The sequence below is a fragment of the Argentina silus genome, assembly GCF_951799395.1.
Source record: "Argentina silus genome assembly, chromosome: 7".
Classification (NCBI taxonomy): domain Eukaryota; kingdom Metazoa; phylum Chordata; class Actinopteri; order Argentiniformes; family Argentinidae; genus Argentina; species Argentina silus.
This window is the reverse complement of record NC_139661.1, coordinates 18,920,947-18,938,446: the sequence shown is the minus strand read 5'-3', so window position 1 is coordinate 18,938,446 and position 17,500 is coordinate 18,920,947. Positions and strand designations below refer to the sequence as shown.

Below are 17,500 nucleotides of genomic sequence, written 5' to 3'. Positions count from 1 at the left end.
TAGAACGGGAGATTCACAGCTTGAAAGTGCACCTGAAAAATCTGCAGGAATTGCGTGACGCAATCATGTCATCATGGACCAGAATCTCAAAGGAATGTTTCCAACATCTTGTGGAATCAATGCCACAAAGAATTGAGGCTGTTTTGAGAGAAAAGGGAGGCCTTACCCAGTATTAGTATACTGTTCCTAATAAAGTGTTTGGTGAGTGTATATATATACACAGCAGAGTAGACAAAGCCAGGAGGAGTTTATACATGCACACTGTATGTCTAAGGTTGTGCCAGGGCAACTCTCCTCTCTTCTCTCCCCTCAAGAGCCTATGGCACCCTGCACTGTAGGGGATGGCAGTTTTAAGATGTAAACAGAAATTCTTATTTCCATCAAGGGAATGTGTGAAAGATGAAATACAGTGCTCGTTACCTCTGCAGAGAGAGAGAGTGGTGGGAGAGAGGGGGAATAACAGAGAGAGAGAGAGAGGACAGAGAGGGTGGGGAAGGAGGGAGACAATGAGAAGGAGGAACGGGAAGAGAGAGAGAAAGAGTAAGAGACTGATTGAGGGGATGAAGGGAGAGATAGAAACAGCATGCTATGAAGCCACCGCCATAAGTCTTATTCACCCGTCCCCTCACGAAGCCCTTTGTGCTGCTGTTTATTTTCTCCTCATTGACACTAACTGTGTTAGAATGGGGCATGCAGAAGGGCTGCACTTGAAGGTCACTGTCCTTGACTCTAGCAGCGTAATGGAAAAAAAGAACCATTTGTGACACCGCTTTAGTTCTTTTGATCTCCGTTCTGCCGATTCAGTTGACTTCAATGTGGGCAGCAGCGTTCAGGCATTCCACCTTTATCAGCCTCGCCTCTAAGAGCCCTCATGGAGACCAAAGCAAAACAAAACAAACAGCTTAATAGCACTATCTCTTGCAGGTGTGTGTGTGTGTGTGTGTGTGTGTGTGTGTGTGTGTGTGTGTGTGTGTGTGTGTGTTATCCCACCCCAAAGTCATACACACACACACACATACACACACACACACACACACACCACCACGGGCCCTGAGCTCCAGTCTAAGGGAAAGGTTAGCTTTTTAAGATGAGCCTAATTGCTTTGGACACCCCTAACCCTCTGAGAGGGCAGTACTGTGTGTGGACCTTGTTGACCCCCATGGACGTGATTCACTGTGCAATGGTTGAGGTAGGGAGAGGCAGGTAAAGACAGGCTGTGTTTTCAATTCAGTGTCTTCAGTAAGTATGCAGGCTAGAGAGTATCCTTGGCCTTGAGAGGTGTGTGTGTGTGTGTGTGTGTGTGTGTGTGTGTGTGTGTGTGTGTGTGTGTGTGTGTGTGTGTGTGTGTGTGTGTGTGTGTGTGTGTGTGTGTGTGTGTGTGTGTGTGTGTGTGCGCGCGCGCGCGTTTGTTTGAAGGAGAGCTGGTTAGAGAACTTGGTAGTGTAAAGTTAAGTTGCTGTTTGAAAGGCAAAGGTCCTTCTGAGAGGAGAGTGTTCCCAACTCCTGTGTTCTTGAGATTCACAACCAACTACAGTAGCGTCTCTACAGTAGCTTATCACTTGTCACAGATATACAGAGGCAATAAGTTACATTTGCTGGAAACATATTTATAGATGATATCGACTCTGCCAGAAAACTCATCTTTGGCTCAAAGAAATGCCAGCACTGATAAGAGAACATCTCTGGGAGTACGGATTATTATTGTGTATTAGTGTGTATCCTCTCAGACAACCTCATTCAGATTAAATAGCAGGGATTATCTTTTTTTAAGGTTTCATCCGTTCAGACAAGTTGAAGTTGCCAGCGTCTCTTCAGGTTCATTCGGATGCTTTACCTGACTATAGAAGCATAGCAGGGATTTCACTTGATACTTTTTTACTGCAGTAATTCTAGTTACTCTATAAACAACAAAGCTACAGTTTTTTTTATTTTTTTTATAATATTTATTTATAATACTATTTCTTCTAATAATTATAATGCTAAAGCTTTTTAAACCTTTTTGTATTTACCTGACCTTACCTGACCATACATTTGGCATAGACAAGACAAATGAAAAGCCTGTCTCATCTCCTGTAACCTCTCAACCTCTCCTCTCCATTACCAACTAACGTCTGTTGTCTTTTGACCCCATGTCCCCTCTCGTGGGTAATGTAATGGTCCAGATTGATTGCTAGTGAATGTGTCTATTGCTCCCTTGGGCTGTACTATGAGATTGGGGGGGTGGTAAGCTAAGTAATGGGAAACCTGAGGGGCTGAGACAGGATCAGAGGAATGTTAGCCCGGACTGCCCCACAGTCCCCCACTGACTCCCAGCCCACAGCCCCACAGGCTGGTTCCTTATCTGGGCTGCTGGTCTTACCCGTCCCTCAGGCTTCAGGCCTGGCAGCGGGAGGCCTCTGCTCCAGCATCTGAGGGCCAGTTCACAGTTAGTGGAGCTGCACCCATGTGGTGAGATTAATTGAAAACCTCAGGCAGGATGTGTGTGTGTGTGTGTGTGTGTGTGTGTGTGTGTGTGTGTGTGTGTGTGTGTGTGTGTGTGTGTGTGTGTGTGTGTGTGTGTGTGTATGTGCCTGTGTCTACTCCTCAAATCATTGTTTTGACCAGGCCCCCCCAAAAAAACATTATGTAGTTCAGTTCAGTGGTTTCCGTCTGCTTATTCCATTGATCCAACACATTGGGCAGCAAATTGGAATCAATGTGTGACAAATATCCTGTGTGTATTGTTGACAGATAATGTCCTTGGAGTTGTGCTCGGCACCATTGGTTCCATGTCTGCCCTGATCACCATGGGAGTGATGATCAAACTGCATGACAGGAAACAGAAACGGTGGGTTCACTCCCTCACATACATCTCCACACATTCTACCGCAAGACAACAGAACAGCAGTCATCTACAGTAGCTTGATACGCAGACTGGCACATACAGTACCAGTCAAAGGTTTGGACACACCTTGCCAAGAGTGTGCAAAGCTGTCATCAAAGCAAAAGGTGGCTACTTTGAAGAATCTAAAATATAAAACACATTCTGGTTAGTAAACACTTTTTTGTTTACTACATAATTCCATATGTGTTCCTTCGTAGTTTTGATGTCTTCAATATTAATCTACAATGTAGAAAATAATAAAAAATAAAGAAAAACCATTGAATGAGAAGGTGTGTCCAAACTTTTGACTGGTACTGTACTGAGATTGAATGTTGGACCCAGGCCACACTGCACAGTACAGTATGTGCAATATCAGACTGGATTACCCCACTGAGCTAAAGGCTAGGCGACAGTCCTGGGAGCACAAGTCTTAAGGATCAGGCCAGGTTACCCGTCATGCAAGCATAGGTCATTCAACCACCCCCGCCATACAGTACATGTGGTCTACTGTATCTGAGGAGAGTCATGTTGAGATAGACTTGTACGCACATCTAATACTCTTTGGGAGCATTACAGTGTCCCAGCGAGTCCTCTTTTTCTTCATGTTGAGATCGTAACACAATGAATTACACGAACTATATCTCACGTTCAACAGGATATACTGGAGGGGGCCTTCCTCTCTTGAGGTTGGTTCATTGTACGTCCTCACCCTGAAGAACAAAGACAACGATAATCTTTCATCCCACCTGTGTATTTTATATCCGACATGTCCCAGCCTCTGAGCCTTCCTTATAAAAACCCCCTCAGATCTGATCAAACGATATCTCCAACGCATGGGAACATACTGCACCGACTGTATCTGTCCTGTGGATAAAGTGATAAACTCATCCCTCGGTGAAGGAGGAGAACAGCCACCTAGCTACAGTAGACCTGGGCTGTTCCAACCAAATTAAAGGCTTGTTTTATGGGCTCATAGACTTCAAAAGGGCTTCCCCCTCCATAACTCTCCTAACGAGGAACGATAGGTGTCATGCCCTGCCCCCTGCTCCCAGCAGCACTTGGGGCATGTAGCTTTCTCTCAGGTAGGGAAAACTGCTACAGTTTCAACCCGTTGAGGGGAAGACAGAGCACACCTGCCTTGTGTTTAAGAGCTCCCCCTCCTTTCATCTGTGGAGAGAAGGTAATAAGAGAAGAGGGGTGTCAAAGGTGTGCACCTGTGTGGGAAGTATAGAGGGGTGATCTCACACACATGCTGACCCACACACTCACGCAAGTACATCTGACGCAGGACACACACGTCTATGTGCCTGCTATTACATGTTGAGGTATACGGATATACATACACAAGCAGGCCTGCGACACACACACACACACACACACACACACACACAGACAGACATAGAGCCCCTGCCACAGCCCCAGTCCTAGCCCCAGACACTCTGGGGTGCTTTCCACATCTAGGGTTACCCTACAGGCCCATACAGGTCTTACTGGTGCTCACCACAGGAGCAGAAAAGTCGGTGTGTTCGTGCGGGCGTGCGTGCCTGCGTGCATGCATGCGTGTGTGTGTGTGTGTGGTGTGTGTGTGTGTACAGTTATGACACATCAAAGAGGGATCGGGCCGTGGTGTGAACCACACAGGGGGTCTGACTGAGTTAGAGCAAGGTGGTGGGGTGAGGTAGGGGGGTAGAGGATGGAGAGTCCCAAATGAACAAGCTAACAAGACATTGTCTGTGTACTTTGACCAGATGAGTTCTCCCCTAGCCCCCAACAGCACCCCTGCAGCGACTGTTGTATTGGTTTTCTACATTTAGATGTTCACGTTTTGTTTGTCTGTTCTTTATTTCAGGGAAAGACAGGAGCGGCTAGAAGGAAGGGCGATGCTTGTGAATACTTGATGTCCGGTTAACTGGCCAGTTAACAGATGTTGACTACTGTACACCTGGTTCATGCACCGCCATGCACTGCTTCAGAACCTACACCGCCAAATGATGTGGTCTATGTGTGTGTGTGTGTGTGTGTGTGTGTGTGCGTGTGTGTTTGTGTGTGTGTGTGTGCATGTGTGTGTGTGAGTGTGCGTGTGTGTGTGCATATGCATGTGTGTGTGTGTGTGTGTGTGTGTGTGTTATTGCAGGTGCACTGTAATTTTTGTTGAGACAATGCTTCACAGCTGAACCATGGCCATGTGACCTGACCAGAAATAAATACTCCAGGCCGTATAGTAACAAGGGTCTGGAGTTTCCAGTTGGCCAAGTAATTTGGTCAGGAAAACCTCATGGCCCTTGAAGGATCTGTAATCAAGATGTAAGGCCTAGGCTTCCCGGTTTGTTTTTGCCATCTCGTCACATTAAGTAAAACTGAATTGTGTTTTCTTTGTTAGAGAGAACATTATGTAAATACAACATTGAGATACCATCTACAGTATGACTCAACGTAACATTCCCTTTTCCCATTGATGCAACCTAGCTTGGTGTCAGATTTCACATATAGTGTGTGAAGTAAATCTCTTGATCATTTTAAGGTTGAACAATTTTGACCAGTTATGGAGCTCATGTCTGGGCTTGCTGCCTTTTGTTCATTTGAAATGAAGGTGCCTGTTCAAGGGTTTCAGCAGTTCAATTAATATGTTCCCAATGGTTTCCTATTATTTCACTAAAGCAAAACGCATGCTCTCTCTGTTTTCAAGTACCGGTATTTAATAAAACATGGTTATAGATAGAACACATCTAAGGATGTTCAATCATAATTCAATAAACGAAAATAAATGCAATCTGGAAAATATGTCAGGTTTTCCGCTATTGTTTTTCAAAACCATTTTTTTTGCCTATGGCAGTGCCACAGGTGTGTGTCTTTGAGCCACTGTGCAACCCAGGGACCCAGCGGGCATGCAGTTGTAGCAGAGGTGGTTTGGAGTCACACACTCGTAAGGGGTAGTAGCCCTGCCTGAGACATGTAAACTCATGTCATCTCGGTCTAACGGTAGACACTTGGGTCTTCCACGCGTGAGACCTGGGTTGAAAACCTCACTTAAAAACCCTGGGGATCAGAGAGGAAACAGAGGGTTGGACAGGGTCCCATGTGGCTGATCTCTGACAGCGATAGGTTGGTGCCTGTGTGTGTGGGGGGGGGGGGGGGGTGAGGCGTGAGGGGGGATGCTGCAGGGCTTAATTGAAATAACCTGGCCCTGGTGGTCGAGGGGACTTTGAAGTTGGCCGACATGGTGAGCTGTAGTCCATGGCTACCAGCTGTGCAATGCTGGATCGATTACCAGGTCCTGGAGGAATGGTGAAAGAGAGATTGTGTTGTTGGGGAGTGGGTACGGATAAGGTCCTTTCTGCACAGAAGTAGTATGCACGCACGCACGCGCGCACACACACACACAAACACACACACAGTGCAAGCCCTGCGTCTACAGGTCCTCGTCATCTGAGGTCTTTTTTTTTTATCCTTGTCTGACGGTGTAATCTCTTTAACAGAGTGCAAATTTCCCTGCTTTCATGTGTCAGTCAATGCTTACAAGAGAGGCAGTAGAGCGAGCCGCTGAGCCTGTTCTGAGAGTCAGAGGCTGATTAATTGCGTATGGAAGAAAAGTGGAGGTTTTTCATCTCAGCGGGGGCCTGTTCTGAGACAAGAGTGTTTATGCACGCTTATCTCCCCATTCCCAGTAATTAGCCAAATGAAATTCAAATGCAAATAAATGCTCGCTCGCTCGCCCGCTCTGTCGAAGCCTGTTTCTCCCACAGGGGAGTTTTCCCCTCTTCAAAGTTTGTTATCCCTTTAAATGGCTGGATTAAGGAAAAGGGCCCTCTGTAGTGGCTTTGGCCAAAGCTTTTGTTTTTAGTGTTTTTGTTTCAAGTCTGGTGCAGCTTTGCAGGTGCATTTGTCTGTGTACTCTTGATAGTTTTACTCGGGCTGTTTAGTAGGTTTACAGCAGTGGAGGCTGGTGGAGGTAGAAATCGGAGGACATTCCTCATTCCATTCCATGCATTACAATGAGCCCGTCCTCCGATTTTTACCCGCACCAGCCTCCCCTGGTCTACAGTAGTATTGTCATGTTCTCATGTTATGCAGTCACCTCAGGTACTTGGGATAGAACAGTCATTTTCAAAGACCTATTCTCAAATGTGTGTCACTTATGACACATTGACACTTGATGTTAACGCTTTGTAAGAAGTACTGGGAGGGTACGGTTAGAGAGTAAAGGAAAATGGGGCCCTTTAACATCAAGTACAGTGTAGCACTATGTATGTCTTTTATCACAAGGAGGCCTGCTACTAGTGTTCCTCCTCTCTCGTCCTAACATCAAATACTGATCCCTATCCTCCAGAGACACCCTAATCCACTCAGCAGGGGCAGTTAGGACAAAGTCTCATTTTTCATTTGAGTCACTTACTTTTTATAATGGAGGACGTCATTCTCCCAGGCCACAGAAAAGGCAGATAGACCTCATTTTACTGCACCGCAGATGAGCGCAACAGAGAAAAACAGAGCCAGGGTGCCCATTCCACCCATACAGATGTTAGCTCTAGACCCTGCCCAACACAGGAAGCCATTAAAGAGCAAATCAATCAGTCGGCTCTATGGAAACGGGGGGGAACTAACCTCCATGGAAAGCCTGCGGAGGGGCACAGCGCCAGGGGAGTGAGATGTACGTAGCCCGTACCAAATATAAATTCATTGCAGGCACTTGGAAACTTGTGTTTTCATAAACACAAGGAAAGAACTGGGTGGAAGCGATTTCCCGATTTGGAGTGATTCAAATGCAAAACAGCACAGGGCCCGGACAACAAAGGAACTAAAGGAGAAATGGTGAAAATAAAATGATATGCTTGTCATTCCTTTAGGGAGAAAATATTTTGAAAGCACATTCTGAGGGTGGGGGGGGGAGTCTTTTTGATAGAGATAACCTTCAGAAAACACTCCTCTGATGTTTGTGAAATAAGGGGAAACCTTATTAGCACAAAGCTCTGTTCCTCTGCTGAAAAGGTTGTCATGAATAATAAACATGACCATCACACAGCTCCTAACCGTATGCATATATCAAACTGCTTCTTCCCAGTTCTTTGATTTTCTTTAAAAATGTTCTGAGGAATTTAATACTGTATGAGCTGTGAAACATTGTTTTATCATTTGATTTACAGTCCTGAAATCACAGAGGAAAACATTTATGTTTAATTTGGCAGTTACTGTACACACTGTGTGCTGTTTGTTCCAGACAGAGTCCATTGAAGTAAAGTTATGATGAACTGAAGACCGTGACTTGTTTGCCCAATGACCCCTCTGCTCTCTGGTCGACACAGCTCTCTCTTAACCAAGCATGAAGTAAACATGCAACCGTGGCAACGTAATTCAATTAAATCCTATCTGATTTCAGTTGTATCCCACATCTGGAATGATAGCTGTGTGTGGCTATCACTTTGCTCTGCCTCTGCGACCCGGCCAAGGAAAACACACCCTTTTGTTTTGCAAGGCCTTCAACTGTTGCATTTCAGCGGGGCACGACAGGTTGCACTTTTGAACTTAGGATAGCAGTTATCAAGGTTTTCTTTTCAGATTGCCCTTTTAGACACACTTATAACAATGCTTTGATCATTTATTCTGTTGGCTTTAAAAAAAAAAAAAAAACATTTACGGGCAACATTTAAGTCCATTAAACTAAAGTTAAGATGATCTGAAGGCTGTAGCTTAGGGACATAACTATAGTTCTGAACTTCCTTCAACACAATTTCCAGGAAAGTGTAATACAATATGTACTTGAGACAATGGCCAACAATTAATTTAGAATAATTTCTTATTAAAGTAAGATATTGGGGCTTTGTTCAGAGTAATTCCCTCGATTCCTGATTCATGACAACACCTGTCTGGTACTTCACATGAAGGCAGTTCTGAGGCAGTCAGGGGAAGTCCCTTCAAATCCACCTCAGAATCCCACAAAACGGAGAGAACTTTGTTCCTGCTATTAGAGATAAAGCTGTGGAATCCACCCCAACATTACGCTTAATGACCTGCTCAACTAACTACACTAGCCTGAAGTACTGATCCAAGAAGGAAAGAAACTTCAAACACCACATTTACCTATCATGCTTTGTTGGTGTTTTCCCCCCTCTTTTTGTACAGGATTATGCAAAGTGCAACTCGTAAGATGCACACATCTGATAAACATAGGCTTTGTGTGTGTGTGTGTGTGTGTGCACGTGTGTGTGTGTGTGTGTGTGTGCACGTGTGTGTGTGTGTGTGTGTGTGTGTGCGTGTGCGTATCCAATCTGGAAGCCTATCAATGTGACTAGTCTAACACTCGCTGCTTTATCTGAGATCTGCTGATGAGACAATAACTGACTGCCAGTCCAGACATGAGTGTGTCTGCCTCACCTTTAAGATTCGCCTACACTCGCTCGCCTTGCAGGGCTTAATGGTTTACGAATTATCTGAGGCTTAGATACATATAGAGTTACATATACGGTGCACACTTAATATCAGGCTTCAACTGCAGAATATTTCCTTTGAGTAGAACATGGCCTGGCACAACGTCCATTTCATTACTGTGATGTGTCCTTAGTCACGTGTGTGACCTTACAAAGGGTAGCGACTTAAAGGATTGTCATTATAAGGAACAAGGTACGACAATTGCTCAACTGTATGAGTGTGTCCGGTGTATTCTTATCTATCTTATCCTAGATGTATGATACGCTCTTGTCTTGTTGTGACGTCAAAGACGGCTGGGTAGGCAAAGAGTTGAGCAGCATTTAAAATACTTACTTGAATTATTCATCAGAATTATTATAAGCTCATTATTCAGACGCACATTTGGAGAACAGAATGTATTGTATAATGTGTAGGCTGTGCACTGCAATGACTAATTGACTAAATTCCTCCCAGCATATTTCACTTCCATGTCCCGCTCAATAATGCTTGTTCTTCATGTTGTCCATAACGTGACCTGACTCTTTTGTGCAGTTGGGAAATTTTGCATCATGACTTGTGGTTTGAACATGACAGGGAAGGTGGGGGTTGTGCTCCCTATGGTATCTGGTTGTGGTTAGCTCATACAGGCCTAGGAGGCAGCTACCGTCTGGAGCTCTCTCTCTCTCTGTGTTGTGTGTGTGTGTGTGTGTGTGTGTGTGTGTGTGTGTGTGTGTGTGTGTGTGTGTGTGTGTGTGTGTGTGTGCTTGTGGCGGTGCTTGTGTGTATGTGTGTACTATATGTACATTCTGATACGTTCACTGTATGACTTATACTTAATTAAATGTGTGTGCATGTGTGTGTGTGTGCGCTTGTGGCAGTGTGTGTGTGTATACTATGTATATATTTTGATATGTGTACTGTATGACTTATATGTAAGTGTGTGTGTGTGTACGTGCACACGTGTGTCTCATTGGGACATCTGCTTTCCTCTCTCTGTCTCTCTTATTATACATTCCCACCAGTATGACTCAGAGTTTGCTCTTTCCTCGCCTTGGTGTGTCAGGTCTTCGACCTCATAATTATTCATATCCTCGTCCGTGCTCCCGTCTAATGGACCAGGCAGAGACACAGACACCACCCACCCACTCATTACATCACCATATTCATTTTTATTCTATTCATATCATACCCACTGATTTAGAACAAGTTCTGGTCCTGAATGACTTCACACAGTGCAAACAGCAATGTACAAAATGAAGGTGCTACCATCAAAATGGGCTGACAACATGTGACAAACACGGCCAAATAGCAATAGTAAAAAAACAGTGAGTAAGTGAGTTCTGTGAAAAAGTGTGCACGTTACCTCAGTCAGTAACGATAAAGTTAATCAATCAATCAATCAGGCAACCAATCAATCAATTAATAGAGCTGATTGTGAAAGAGCAACATGGAGTCAAGATGTGTCTCCTCCTACTGTCCAGTCTGTGGTAGATTTCCAGGCATGGGCCTTCTCAGTGTGCTAGCCTTGTTGTCTCAGTACGCTCTGTGAACTGTTGCTACTCATGCAGCTACAGTACAGTAATCCTGCAGTGTTTTTATTCAACTGTCATTGGTCCTTTCTAGAAGTTCTCACACGAACTGGAATTGCACAATTGCGGCGTGACATTGCCTTTGAAGGTTCTCCACGTGATTTATGCGAAGTGAACCGACATGCTCTTTGGATTGGTTGTCAGGAGAGGGCATAGCTGACATAGTTTCCCTTGACTAGATTCATTTCGTAATTGGGAGTGAGTTGTGTGGTTGGTGGAACTGGTGCCAAACATCGGCGGCACATTAACATGATTCAGTAACAAGCAACATGCAGCAGGGGAGAGCCTGCCTTCAGCTTGTAACCCGAACCTGCAAATAAGCCCTCATCTTGGAACTGGACAGCAAAACACAGATGATTCATTGGTCAGGGAAGATACCGTGTGGGATTGTGTACTGTGTTTTTACATGGCCTCAGAAAAGTTCTTGTGAAGCTATTGAAATGAAATACGGAGCAGTGTTTCATCTCAAACCCTGTTGCTGTTGTAAACACTGTACCCCATACCGAAAAATGAGCATCCTTCAAGTGTGTTTCTCATCAAGTGCTATTTACTCTCCTCATATGGAGAGCTGTGGTTCGCTCCAAGGAGACATTGCATTCTCTGGAAGGGCGAAAAAAGAACAGTCATCAGAGGATGTTTGCGGTGTTGTCGACAAAGAACAGAAAAAAAGGAGGTACATGGAGTGAACAGGGTTTGTCCTCAGTGTACCCCACACAGCTAAAACCCCTCATGTTGTTCAGGCTTGGGAGAAACAGCATTTGAGATTAACTTAAGATGGTAGAGGGAACAATCTATTCTGATCATCTGGTGGAGGAACTAACTCAATTTATACTATCCTTTATATTATCCTCTGAAGGGCAGATTCAGAAAGCTTTTGGGCTAAAATATATCCAGAAATTCAGAGAATATGTTCTAAGAATTCTGAGGGTTCCATCAATGGAATATAACAACAATCCGCATTCTCAGAATTTTTCAGAGAACATCATTGGCAGAGAGCTGGATGTTCAAGGCTTTTGCGAGCTACCATTCCACCCCAGTGGTTCAAGGTCAAAGGTCATGTTGTTGTTTCAGAGCCTGGTGAACCTAACCCAACTACAACACCATGGAGCAGGACTCCTCTGCCGCTGCTTTTCTCTGAGAGGATTACTGGATGAGAAGGTGTCATGTCATGCCTCCCCCCCTCTCTCTCTCTCATCCACCATTTGAGCTCAGTGGTTTCCTGTTGTGCCAATCTAGTTGCTGCCACTGAGAGCCCTCCAGGGACATCCATCTCAGTGCGGTTCCCACAGAATGGAGAACTGGGTGGGGCTATTTTGTTTTGACTGGAAGCGTCCCTGGCCAACAATGTTTGGCATCCAAGTGGCTGTACCCTGTAATGATGAGAAGATGGCATGCTAGTGATGATGACGATGGAGATGATGAAGATGATGATGATGATGATGATGATGATGGTGATGATGATGGTGATAATGATGATGATGATGACGATGACGATTCATCGTTAGGATGCTCTGTCACTTCACTGTGCACATTCTATACAAAATGAATACTGTAAGAACAACGTCTGAAGGCATTACTCTCAGTAGGTAGAGAAAGTCACTGAGAGGGGTGATGCTGTGTTGATCTTCTGCTCCAGTGGTGTGTGCATTCATTTCAACCCAGGGCCAATCAGATTTGACACAGAGGCTTACCCTCTCCACTGAGGATGGCAGTAACACAGCTTACATTTCTCTGCAGGCCACCAAGACCAAAAGGATTCATTCCAAAATGATATTGGAATTACTTTTACACATGGTGCTGCATTTAATCTTTAATTTGGGTGTAGTTGACCTGCTAGAAAGATAGCATTTGCAGCTTCCAGGAGAGTGACATTCATCAAAATTAGAGCATTAACTCTGACAAGCAATGCTACAAGGAAGTAGATAGTAGGCAATGTAGTTACAAACGGTATACTGGTCAGCCTGTAACGGGAACAACCTGAAGATCTGAGCAGATATCAACAGTTTAGGCCAGCCAGGTGTATGGAATTATGTCACAGTAATATCTCTGACCACCAACGGTTCTTTGACTGTGTGAGTGGACTACCCTACCTATCTATGTATCACTCATGGTATCATCGTCTCTCTCTCTCTCTCTCTCTCTCTCTCTCTCTCTCTCTCTCTCTCTCTCTGTGTGTCTGTGTCTGTGTCTCTGTGTCTGTGTCTGTGTCTGTGTCTCTGTGTCTGTGTCTGTGTCTGTGTCAATGTTTGAGATAAAGCAGAGCCGCGCTATAATAACCAGGCATTCCAGAGGGTGTCACCTCTGGTGTAATTAGAGGTCTGGGAGGCAGAGGTAGATGGATGAGTGCTCCCTGTGAGAGAGAGAGAGAGAGAGAGAGAGAGAGAGAGGGGGGGGGGGGGGGAGGCTGGCTGCTGGTTATGTGCAGGTGGCTATAGGTGTAAACGCTAGCTTTTATCTTAGCTTTGAACGAGGGCAGGCCAGGGGGGCTATGGGGGAGGGCTATGTGAGATAGGGGTATTGGTGGGGTTAGGGGGGGTTGGGAAGATAGAGATAGGGCCGTGGGGAATCGTTTGTCAAGCGGGCTCTACTTCAAATAAGCTGCACCGGGGACAGGCATGACATGTATCTTGTATTGTATTCAGCCGCTAATGACGTGGATCATACGCACTGTGGAGGAGCTGTAGAGTTATAGTCTGGACATACAGACAACAACCAGATGCTTTGGTTGGGTAATTATGTTGACTCATTGTGACTCCCAAAGCGATAGGCAAGATTAGAACTGTGTGTGTGTGTGTGTGTGTGTGTGTGTGTGTGTGTGTGTGTGTGTGTGTGTGTGTGATTGATGTAATGGCTTGAGAAGAAGCAAGGCCTTGGCATTGAGGAGAATTGCACCGACAGCAAAAATAGTGACTCAATAGGAAGTCAAAAGAGGGTGGGGACAAAACGATCAGGCGTTGCTCCATTTTTGAATGTTGAAACATGGCTACGCTTTCATTATTTTTGGATGTCATGCTAAAACTTTCTCAAATTGCATTCAAATGTTAGAGAAAAACTGTACTAAAGAACCACATATTCCCCCATTTTGTTCTTTCTCTAATGCAACGGATAATGAAACAGCCCATCAAACAAGACATTACTCATGCTTAGCCAAGGGGAAATAAGAACATTACATAGTCTGGCCCTTTGAACTTTGTGAACGTAGAATATGTACTTATTCATGTTATGCATACCTCTCATTTGCAAGGCAAGTTGTAAGGCACTCTTGATACACAGAACCAACACAGCATTGAGAAACTTCTAGAGTTTCGTCTCAGAACATGATTTCAGAGACACTTCACAAAAATATTCCTGCTATGATCACTGCACTAGATTGTCTGCAGATACGACTAGGCCCACCGAACCCTAAAGTGCAAATTTCATGTATGCAAGTGCAGTGTTTCATCTTTAGAGGATGAAAGACAAAGAGCAGGGTTACTGTAACTCCAGTAGACCACAAGGAATGTGACCAGGCAGCGTGTACAGACAGGAACAACACGTGAGTCCACACTGGAGACAAAGGCTCCCTGCTCCCTGGTCCCTGCTCCCTGCTCCCTGCCATGCATATCACCATTCTCCTCTATTAAAGGAGTAATGGAAGTCAGAGGAAATGGAAGTCAGGGAAATCAGTAGATATGAGGAGGTGTTATGGATATGATGACATGCAGGAAATGCTCTATAGGTGACGGTGGAGGCTGGTGAAGGCAGAAATCGTAGGCGTGCTCATTGTCATGCATGGAATGGAATGAGAAATGGTATCAAATGAGCCCATCCTCCGATTTCTACCTCTACCAGCCTCCCCTGATAGGAGACTACAGTGCGATGACTATATTCTGTACTGTATTCATCAACTAAGGCATTGAAAAGGCATTGAAAAGCTCAACAGTGTGGTGTACTGGGGCCATTAAGTGGCTGTGTTTCTTCCGGCTACTTTGTTACATTTCTGAAAAGGGCACGTGTCACCCTGAATTACTTTTCCAGTGCACCCTCCCAAAGCCTTTGGGTTTTTGGCAAGAATGTTGTATTTTTAGAGGATGGTGAGATCATAATGGATATTCTATTTAAAGGGTCCTGACTTTTGTATGTGTATACCAGTGTTGTAATTCACTCATCACAGCAGTGCAGACACAAGAGGGTGCTGTTTTGCATGCAAAGTCATGCACAGTTTGAAAGGGCAAAGGGGCTAGATGAACAAGGATATTCCCAACCCCTAATTTGATGAATTGATTCTGAACAAAGGTTGTAATAGGACTTAAGCATGAAGGTAAAGGTATCTTTCTGAAGTCATTTTTTCTCCATGTATCTCTGGATTAGTAACCCAAGAACCTGAGATCTGACCATAGAGACTGCATGCACTGTATTGCATCGGTTATACAGTTTACATTTCAGCTTCTGTTGTTTACTTTTCCAGTACCAAAACTTCCATGGAGAGTTTGAGACTCATTTTATGGTCGACTTTGTCCCAAAACTTAACTGGATCATTGTCTCCCACGATTCCATTCATCCCTTGAGGCTGGCTTACAGGCACAATTCCAAAGCCTATATTGCGAGCGAACCCATTGAAATGAGATTAACCTCAGCTCTATCCATTTATCCTCACATTGATCCTCTCATTCCAGTCCCTCGACTGTCCAAAACTATTTGTGAGCCACAATAAAAGGTAGTTCTGCACAGTACACAGCGAGTGTCTTCGAGTTCTTCAAATGAGAGGTCCTGACTCTCAATGGTCAGTTAACCTCTCCATGGCACTTGCTGCAAGGCTTGTTGGGTAAGGATGTTTACCCCGTGTCTTGGCCCTCAATGGCCACCTAGGCCTGTCATCCACAGTACAGTATCTATCTATCTATCTATCTATCTATCTATCTATCTATCTATCTATCTATCTATCTATCTATCTATCTATATCTCTCTCTCTCTCTCTCTCTCTCTCTCTCTCTCTCTCTCTCTCTCTCTCTCTCTCTCTCTGTCTGTCTGTCTGTCTGTCTGTCTGTCTGTCTGTCTGTCTGTGATATCATGTTGCCTTACGACTGGTTAATAGATATTATAAGCAGTTTATAAGCAGACCTCAATAGAGTATTACCAGACAACGCACACACACATACACACACACACACACACACACACTCTCTCTCTCTCTCTCTCTCTCTCTCTCTCTCTCTCTCTCTCTCTCTCTCTCTCTCTCTCTTTCTCTCTCTCTTTCTCTCTCTGCATGCCCTACGCTGCAGGTTGAATCTATTGCCCCGATTTCCTGTCACATGATTCGAAATAGGATCCCTGCTTTCTACTATCTCTCGTGTGTCTGTGTAGTGTAGAGACCTGCTTTGGAGTTCAGAGACTTTTGACGCGGGCTTGGAACAGCACCTCCACAAAAAGAGTCGCTGCATCAGTCCGTGAGGTTGCGTTCTAAACAGTTCACCTGCGAGCGAACACTCTCCTCGTCCACGGAACGGTCCCTATCCAAGTCCCGCTATCCCGACTTGAGCGATGGATTCTTTGACAATCACTACAGCCCTTCTTCTAGCTGGGTTTCTATCTTCGGCAGCTTATAAGCATTTTGAGACGGGTAAGTTGTTCAAAAACTTTTTTTCTGCCGTTGTTTCTTCTGCTTGCTTATCATCTAGCCTACCCATGAATGCCTTTTAAAGTTATTGCGCTGCGTACTTTCTTTGAGTCGGAGATAATGGCACACATAAGATTATCAGTCAAAATCAAAAGGCGATTCTTTTGCAATCCATTTTATTACATATTTGATTTAAATAGAATGCAATGCTCTTATTGCACACAATGTGAAACATTTTATGTAGCTTTCCGATACACGGTAGTCATTTGCGTCGCCTTCTCCGGGACCTGTCACGCATATTGTCATGTTTTGGATATTGCCGCAGAGGCATTAGCGTATGGCCGATGTTTGACTTAATTCAGTCATAGAAACTTTTTTCTTCTATCATTTAGGCGTTGTTTATTGCTGGTGACGCATTCAAATTACACAGCCTTTTGGTGATTTTATGTTTGTTTGTTTTACATTAGTCCTTATTGGCATCATATACGTCAATAACTGACTACTGATAGTACGCCTCAGAGGTTACACAATGTGTCGTTGCGAATAGGTTTACAGTGAGCAAAAGTCCCCCTCCTCGCATTTCAATGTTGTTACAGTGAGTATTTTATTAGGCAACTTATGAATGAGCTTAGTTGGCTACATGCAATACAGTGATTTCATTTCCCCTTGCAAAAAAGCACGAATTTGAAGACTTCTTCATAGTCACAGGCTAAAGACATCCGTCATGTCATCTTCAATTTATCATCTGTTCAGCATAAAAACACACGGATTACACTGCGGGAAACTCGGTTCCCAAATTATACACATGAATGCCTATTCGTTTCAAATCAATCCCTTCTCATGGAAGAAAGAATTTGTTTAATTTGAATATTTAATAATGATGACCACATAAACCAAACTTCTCGTGCTGTAATTTGTGTTGTGTTTCATGATGAAACAGCAAATCCTCATGCTTTCCTTTTTAATTTTTTGTTTCTTAATTATACCCTTTGATTCAAATTAGAGGTTCCACCATCTGGGCTTGTGCGTAAGTACTCCCATGTGCACCTA

The 17,500-nt window shown here is 44.3% G+C and overlaps 2 protein-coding genes across 3 annotated transcripts in view; both read left to right on the top strand.

Moving 5' to 3' along the window:
- Positions 1-4,894, top strand: part of susd2 (sushi domain containing 2) — a 15,232-nt gene extending 10,338 nt beyond the window's left edge. Inside the window, exons 13-14 of the mRNA XM_083673387.1 lie at positions 2,731-2,827; positions 4,713-4,894. Coding sequence (XP_083529513.1) covers positions 2,731-2,827; positions 4,713-4,761 — 146 coding nt within the window. The 3' untranslated portion in view covers positions 4,762-4,894. The remainder of the gene's footprint in view (positions 1-2,730; positions 2,828-4,712) is intronic.
- Positions 4,895-16,241: 11,347 nt separating this feature from the next.
- The window catches only part of kremen1 (kringle containing transmembrane protein 1), a 46,706-nt gene continuing 45,447 nt past the window's right edge, over positions 16,242-17,500 (top strand). For both annotated transcript variants that reach the window (XM_083673392.1, XM_083673391.1), the window contains exon 1: positions 16,242-16,453. In XM_083673392.1, the coding sequence (XP_083529518.1) occupies positions 16,375-16,453 (79 nt within the window). In that variant the 5' untranslated portion in view covers positions 16,242-16,374. The remainder of the gene's footprint in view (positions 16,454-17,500) is intronic.